This window comes from Volvox carteri (genome assembly GCF_000143455.1).
Source record: "Volvox carteri f. nagariensis unplaced genomic scaffold VOLCAscaffold_36, whole genome shotgun sequence".
NCBI lineage: Eukaryota > Viridiplantae > Chlorophyta > Chlorophyceae > Chlamydomonadales > Volvocaceae > Volvox > Volvox carteri.
This window is the reverse complement of record NW_003307579.1, coordinates 905,239-913,802: the sequence shown is the minus strand read 5'-3', so window position 1 is coordinate 913,802 and position 8,564 is coordinate 905,239. Positions and strand designations below refer to the sequence as shown.

General features: G+C 60.6%; 1 protein-coding gene across 1 annotated transcript in view; it reads right to left on the bottom strand.

Annotated features, from left to right (window-relative positions):
- The window catches only part of VOLCADRAFT_94277 (uncharacterized protein), a gene marked incomplete at both ends in the record, with an annotated part of 4,191 nt that extends 3,804 nt beyond the window's left edge, over positions 1-387 (bottom strand). Inside the window, one exon of the mRNA XM_002953408.1 lies at positions 260-387. Coding sequence (XP_002953454.1) covers positions 260-387 — 128 coding nt within the window. The remainder of the gene's footprint in view (positions 1-259) is intronic.
- Between the last annotated feature and the right edge of the window lie 8,177 nt (positions 388-8,564).

The following is an 8,564-nucleotide window of genomic DNA, read 5'->3' as shown; positions in this document are numbered from 1 at the left end:
GCTGTGCTACACAATACAATGTTCTTCCTTGCTTCGCTTTGAGTTGGGGTGCTGTGTCACCGCAGATGTACGGTGCTGGGTTTCTGTTCAGCATTTGCTAACAGCAGTAAGTTTTTTGATATACGGTTATATGGTGATGATCGTGAGCACGTCCCCCAAGACGTTTTGTGGGGGGTGTCATGGGTATAAGGAGCAGGTCGAACGTGAGGGGCCCTACTCGCGCTCTGGCACGCGGCTGCACACGCACACGCACACGCACGTGCGAATACCGTTGGTCGGGTCACAGAGCGAAATTGCAGTGCCTTTGTAACAACAATATCTTGTTTCCATGCCGCGTTCAACAAAGTTCAGCTGCGGGCCTCGCAACTTCCCGCGGTCCGAACGCATTTCATAAAAAGACGTTGGCCGTTGCACCAAAATAATTTTAATATTACCCAGGATTATGTAGACCTCAAATCCAATGCAGTTTTGCTACATGCGGCATGCTCGGGTGCTTCATGTTTGACCACAGGCCGCGTCACAGAACTGCAAGAATACGGCCCGCCTGCAGGACCGAATGCACTGCAATATTATAGAATAATAAACCCTTCAAAATCATGCAAACAGATTTTCAAAATACTACTCCATCATGGAAATCGCCTCCTCCTAGTAATAGGCAAATAGGGCCGGTCATCCGTGAACAGCACCGTCTGTCTTCCAGTCCGCAATGAATTCGATTTTGCAAAACCTTCCGTTCGTTGTGGTCTACCTCGACGTTATTCTCATCTTAACGCTGATGAGCATGTCGACCACGTTCGTACAGTTCTGGAGCGTCTGCAGCAACATCGGTATTACTGCAAGCTCTCGAAATGTGGGTTTTTTAAGCGCTCTGTCACTTTCTTGGGACACGTAGTTTCGCCCGAAGGTGTTCGTCCTGATCCGCGCAAAACTGCTGTCGTACAAGAGTTGCCGAAGCCTCGCAACATTTCGGAGTTACGTTCGTTTCTTGATCTTGCCAACTACTCTCGAAAAAGTTTTTGCAGGGCTATTCGCAGATGGTCGCTCCAAAAAAGGTCGCAAGCTTATGCAGTTTAGGCTTTGCTGTTGGGCACTGGCGGCTAACAGAGCGCGTAAGGGACGGCGTTATATACCTAGGGAGGAGCGAGTATGCCCTTGCTGCGGCACTGATAGCCACATCGAGGATGAGAAACACATTTTGCTGGACTGTCCGGTTTACGACGAAATCAGATCTGATATGGGCTTTCTACGCTTCGAACATATGAAGGACGCTATGAAGTGGGAACCTGAACGCCTGGCAAGGATGCTGGAACGTATATGGTCTCACCGCAACTCTATCGTTCCTTTTGGTCGTTAGTATACTTCATCACTTGTTTCGTTGGAAGTGCGAGGTAGGATGGTGCTTATAGGCGATTTGGCAGCCCTTGAGCCCTCGGCTCGTACTAGGGTGGTTTGCAGGTACGGGGAACGCACCCACGACCATGTAACAACAACAACAACAACAACGGAGGTCACAGAGGGCAGCAGAGGAAGCCGGAGAGAAGTTAACTGCGCAGCTGCAAACGGGCAGCCAGGCCCAGCCCTCCGACGGCACACAGGTCCCAAGCCTGCAACTGCAGCTGACAGCTGGAGACCCATCCCCCAGCGAACCCCGCGCCCAGCGAGCAGCCGCCGTGCAATGCCAGCAACACCTGAGCACCCACAGCCCAGCATCAGCACAGGGGGATGATGATGAGGAGGAATACATCCCTACCGCCATGGAGGCGGAACACTCCGACTAAATGCCAAGCAGGGGGACCAGGAGAAGTCAGCAGCAAAATGCTGTGCAAGGCCATCCACTCCGGATCACCACACACAACATGCACGGACTGCTGGCGACACATGGAAACCGCCTGCAGGCAGCAGTTCGGCAGTGGGCAGAAATGCGCCTGGACGTGGTATGCTTACAGGAGACACATCACACCAACATCCAGCACCAGTGCCTTTTTGAGCGGGACTTGTGCCAAGCCGCAATGCGGGTACATAGCCAAGGCTGGCGGGTGGCGGCACACTCGTGGTCTAGCTCGACACACACAGCAGGGGTACTCATCCTCGTCCGGCAGGGCCTTGCAGCAGCCCTGGAGCCGCCACCGAACACAACCCGTCAAGCATGCATGCAGGGCCGGTTCACAGAGTGTATGCTCCGCTGGGGAGGCCACCGCCTGCACATCTGCAATGTCTACCTCCCCACAGGCTCCACAACAGTGGCAGCAGACGCACGACGCCTTTTGTTCAGCAATGTCCTGGCTGCCACTTCAACGAAAGCTGCCGCTCCAGACAGCGATACAACTCTCATCTGGGCGGGCGACTTCAACTTTGTTGAGAACCCGGAACTGGATGCCTCAGCGGGCCCAGAGGGCCGACGGGGAGACGGACCGATAGCCGACATGAGGAGACAGGCGGGCCCCACCATGGTCGACACCCACCGCCACTTCCACCCCACGCACCGAGACTTCACCCACCTATACCGCGCGCCCACCCCGGGGGGCTCCCGTCTCGACCGCATATACATCAACCAGCCCAAGCTGACCTATGTCTGCCACACGTCCGTCACCTTCCACACACCGTCGGACCACAGGATTGCGACACTGCACCTACTACCGTGCCGGAGTAAGGAGCGGGGCCCAGGGGTCCGCCGAGTCCGCCTTGCCTTCACGGCACACGAGGACCTTTCGTCCAGCATGGACACGTGGATCCGCAGCCAATGCATGGAGGCACCATCTGCTGAAGACAACCCGGCTGGCCTGATCGCCTGGTGGCCAGGCTTCAAGCGCCGCCTTGCCACCCTGGCCCATCGACTCAACAAGGCAGCACAACAACGCCAACGACGGCCTGGCACCCATGCCCGGGAAGCAATTGCTGCGGTCCAGCGGGCTCAGCAAGCAGTCGATGCGGCGCCCACAGCACCCCAGCCACTGCAGCAGCTAGCGGATGCACAAGCAGCACTGGCTAGGGTGCACCAGGAGGATGGCAGCATGGCAGCCAAGGAAGCACGGGCCCACTGGCTCCGGGCAGGTGAACGGACCGGCCCTGCCCTGACAGCCTTCCTTAAAGCCCAGGCGGCCGAACAGCAGCCTGCCCCAGTTGCACTCCAGGCGCACAGCGGCCGCCTAGTGACCAACCCAGTACAACTGCCGCAGGTCGTGGCGGACTACTGGGCTGAGATCAGCCGAGCTCCTGACTTCATCAGCCCCAGTGCCCGACAGGAGGTACTTGCCCAGCTGTCTGCGGCCAACATCAGCCTCCCTGCAAACGCAGATGAACAGCTTGGCTCCAAAACCATCACAGCAGCGGAGCTACGGGTCGCACTGGTCAAGAGCCAGCCCGGCAAGGCACATGGATGGGACGGCATCCCAGCCGACCTATACCGCAAATTCTGGTCCACCATTGGCAACACCATGGCGGGCCTCTTCACCGCCATAGGCGCAACGGGGCAGGTGCTGACCGGGTTCCTTGAGGGCATTGTCACGGTGCTCTACAAGAAGGGCGACCCCGAGCAACCCGGTAACTACCGCCCTATCATGCTACTATGCGCCGACTACCGCCTGCTCGCCAAGGTACTGGCCAACCGCCTGGGGCCGGCCCTGGGGCGCATCATCACCCCCGAGCAGTCGGCCTTCCTCCCCAAACGGCTCATCGGGGCCAGTGTGATGTTCCTGCACCACCTATCCCACCTCCTCCGCAAGCAGAACCGCCGGGGTCTCCTGGCGTTCCTGGACTTCGCGAAGGCATATGACACGGTGGACCGCGACTTCTTGCTAGATGCAATGGAGGTGATGGGGGGCGGGCCCGCAGCTATGCAGCTGGGTTCGACTGCTGCTCAGCAACACGCAGGCATGAGCCATGGTCAATGGCTTTAAATCAAGACTGGTTGGGATGGAGGCAGGCGTGCGGCAGGGGTGCCCCCTCGCGCCTCTGCTGTACCTCTTCATTGCCCAGGCCCTGCTCTGCTGGCTCCGGAGCCGAGATGTGGGGGTCAAACTACGGCCGAATGACCAGGACCGCGTCACAGCCTGCCAGTTCGCGGACGACACTGAAGTGGCGCTGGAGGGCAAGGAGTCAGTACCGTCGTTCCTAGAAGCCATGGAGACCTTCGCAAGGGCATCAGGCCAGCGCCTCAATGTGGAAAAGGTGGAGCTGTTGAGGGTGGGTGCTGAGAACCAGCAACAACAGCAGCAGCCACAACCGGCGGGTAGGCAGCAGCTGCAGCAGCCACTACACCAACAGCCGCAGCAGGAGACAATTGGTGGACTCAAAGTGGTCACCACCGCCACAGCCCTGAACTTGCCGGTAGACAACCGGCCCACACCCCCGCAACCCGAATGGCCCAAGATGCTGGCAGGTGCATACAAGCAGATGCAGCGGCTCGCCCGCTTCCCACTGTCAGCCTTCGGCAGGGCCACCGCCACGTCCGCCTACAGCCTGCAGACGGTCACCTGGCACATGGAACATGGCGGACCCCCTCCAGACAGCACTCTGGACCACATCGAGCGGCTGACGGCCCGCCCCGCCTGGTCGACCGACAACAGGGCCCAGAAGACCCAGGCCAGCGTCTCACAGGTGTACCCAGCAGCCTTTTAGTAGGCCATCCGTAAACCGGGGGTTTCGGCCTGCTGCCGCTCCAACAGCACATCCACGCTCGCCACACAGTCTGGGCCGTGCGATTCATTGCACAGGCACTACCGGCGGCAGGTTGTGAAGGTAGGGGTGCGGGAGGGGAAGTAACTGGGGGAGCAGGCGGGGACGAGGAGGTGGCAGCAGCAACCAACAGTGAGGCCCGGGGCCTACACCCGTGGGTACGCAGGCTGTCCGCCTACCTGGAGCTCACCCACCCTGCACTCCAGCCTTGGGCTCTGACAACCGCCCGGGCCACGGGACCATGGCTCGGCAGCAACGACCTTCCCGCAGACATCAGCCGGCTCGTGGGGGCACTGGGTCACTTGCCGCCTTTGGAGGACATTGGCAGAACCCCACTGGAACCCGGTGATTGGTGCTGGGCGGCGGCGCTATGGGGCAACCCACTGCTGCCCAATGCGACCAATGCTGCAAGCACCGAGGGCCCCAGCCGTCGACCAGGCCTGGAAGCATACCACGCAGCACTGACACCATGCAGGAAACTGTGCACGGTGGGGGACCTGGTACGGGTGTGGGAAGCGGTAAACACTAGCCAAGCCACCACCCTCCAGGGAGCAGCCTGGCATTCATGGGCCCATGAGCACCTCGACCCAGCCACAGACCCCGCCCAGCTGCAGGACAAGGATGCTGCCCTTGCAGCTCTTGGAGCCCTGCACAGCGACATCAGCCCGGCCTGGCTGGCGGCAGCACACGCGGTGGAGATCAGGCTGCGACAGCAACAACAAGTGGAGGAGGAGGGGCCCCAGCAGCAGCCACCAGCACCAGCAGCGACACTGCCAGACTGCGCACAAGTGATGGCTATGATCATCGGGCGCCTGGGGTGGCGCCTCCCTGGGGCGATGGACGCTGTGCCGCTCCGCCGCCTAACGGTCAGTCTAGTGACACAGCTACAGAACGGGCATGTGGACGAGCGGCGAATACGCCTGATGACCGACTTCGTGCATGAGGCCCTGAACACGCCCGAGGCCCAGGCCCAGCCTGACAATTCTGCCGAGGTTAGCCGCTTTCAGGCAACCCTGGCACGTTTGTGGCATGGGGTGCGCTGGGAGAATGAGAACAAGGAGACCATGTGGCGTCTCGCCGTGGATGGCGTGCCCCTACCTGGCAACATGCACCTAGCCCGGGTGCCCACTGAGCCATGCGGGTGTGGGACCTATGGGGGCGCCACCGGCCGACCCTGCCCACCGCGTCTGCACCATTTCTGGGAATGTCCAGTCGCACGTGCCATACGGGAGCAGATCGACAGGCACCTGCCACACACTCAGACAACAGTAGGGGCCACCACCACCCGGCAGCAGCTCTGGCTTGCCCAAGCGCCACCCGGGTGTGAGCAGGGCCCTTGGGATGTGATCACCCTAGCGGCGCTATCCGCCATGGAAGTCGGCAGGTGCTGCCTCCGAGCAGCAACCCGGCGACAGGGACGGATGGGGGCGACAGCAACGGCGGGACAGCAGCAGCAGCAGCAGCAGCGACAGCGACAGATGATGGGGCAGCCCCAGCTGCAGAGATCCCGCCAGCGGGCCATCACAGATTTCTTCACCCCGGCGGGAGGTGCAATGCAGCAAGAAGGACCCAACAACAACAACAACAACAACAACAACAACCCGTGGTCCTCCGTGTATCTCTTGCCTTGCTGGCTGCGTGGGGCCCTGGTCTTTGAGTGTGTAGAGGAGGCCCCCGAGTAGAGCCCCTGTCCCCGGTGGTGTTTTCTTTTTGTTCTTGTTTTGGCGGTCAAGAGGGACGAGAGCGCGTGAATAGGCAGGCCAGGCGAAGTGGCGCCTTTCATGCGGTTCTTGCATAGATCGGTTCGCAGTCTTCTGCGCCGCTGTGTTGCCTAGCCAGGGGCTGGGAGAGTGTCCCGGTTGGCGTGAGTGAGGGAATGAGGCGCGCACAGAGGAACAGATGGACATAGAGCCACGCGCCCATCCCTGCGCTGTGTTTTGGCCCAGTCAGGGCCCCCGGTGCTCATCCTTTATCGGGTGAGCCGCCCACAGTGTAACACCCCATCAACAACAACAACAACAACAACAAAGCAAATGTAGTATTCGCTAAAACGCGACCGCGAACTGCCTATGGCTGACCTCGCCGACCGCGGCAAACACGGAGAACTCTCGAAAAATATGCTTGAGTTAATATAGGCCAGAATGGCAGAAAATGGGCAGGCGTGGAGGTCCGCGGCTGCCCAGAACGTTCAAATGGACGGGTGACAGCCCCAGCTGCTCGCCAACAACCAAGCCGCGCCCAAGCGGAACGAAAGTTTGTGAACATCGACATAATAATGGACACGGTTCCAGAAGGAACACCATTTTATATGGAACAGGACCAGGTTACCATGGAAATCCATTGGCCGGCCGGTTCCGACCCCGCGGACATACAAGCCCAGCTACATGGACCAGTGGGCAATGCCATTTTAAACAGATTACGGGCGATAATACCGCCCGTTGAGGCAGAGGGGCTACTCGGGCCGCGAATCAGCAAATGCCCGCAACGGGCACTCCCCAGCGGTGTGAAGGTGCAAGAAATCAACATCTTGATCCGGAAAGGTGGTCTCGCAATGCTTACCACCTCGCCAGCAGTCCGGAGGGGACGGCTTCACCTGGGGCCAGTCCATCTCCTACCCAGCAGCCCCCCGGTGGAAGTAGAGCTGCCCATCACGAACCTGTACAAGGCGGAACGGCCCTACTGGGAGATCAAGGGGATCCCCACCTACCTGGATCCCAGAGTCATCCCAGGTTTCCTTGCCGTCTGCTACTCCACTCAGTGGTTCCGGTGGGATGAATCAGACATCCATGAGCTGAATCCCACTATGATGGCAGACACCTGGCGAGTCAAGGTGGCGCAGGACACCCCCGGTCTACCGGGTGAAAAACACTTCGAACTCGGCAGGCCAGGGGAGGCAACCAGGCCCGGCATACTGAGGGCTTCCAGACTGAAATGGACCGATCAGGAGGGGCCCTTCACTATGCCGTGCAAAGCACCACCAAGGAAGGAGCTGGCGCACCAGACACAGCAGTTACAGCAAATGCGACAGCAGGGCCGTGCTGCACAGCCTGTTGCTGCCCCGGGCCAACCAGGCCCCTCAAACGGGGGAGGGCCCTCGTATGCAGCGGCCGTGATGCGGTCAAGGTGGGGCATGGAGACGGCCATGGGAGCAGGACCCCAGCTTGCACCCATGGGGAGGGGTCTCAACCTGGAGCTGCAGCCGTATATCACACCCCCACCCGTGCCGCCTGCATCAGCCATCACCACCACCAATGTGGCCACCATCATTACCACGGCCGCAAACACCCCAGCCACCATAGCAGCTACCAATCATGCAGCCAGCAACCCCGCCGTCCCTGCACAGCCAGGACAGGCGGCCCCTGCAACTGCTGCAATGGTGGGACCCCAGCAGGCCCCGCCCCAGCTGCAGGCCCCGCCCCAGCTGCAGGCCCCGCCCCAGCTGCAGGCCCCGCCCCAGCTGCAGGCCCCGCCCCAGCTGCAGGCCCCGCCCCAGCTGCAGGCCCCGCCCCCACCACCACCCTTGCCGCTGCAGCCGCCACCAGTGGCCCCGCAACAGCCAGGCCCCACGGTGGCGGCAGCAGCTCTACAAGGGCTAGGGGCACAGGCCGGCCCCACGGTGGTGGAAGAGGAAACCACAACCCACAGGGAGCACGACACCACACTGGCGACACCACGGGAGCAAGAGCCACCAGCAGCCATAGCCAATACAGTCCCCACCTTCCAGTTCACAGCAGGTAGGAAGGAGCCAGGTGGCAGGCAACGGGCAGCCGGGGGCAAAGCTAGGCAGCAGATGTGCCCTGAGACGAACCAGGCCCCTACACCCTCTGAGGCCCCTGTTTAACTTAGGGTTTTAGGGAGTACACACGGGGGGAAAGAATGGGCTATTGCAG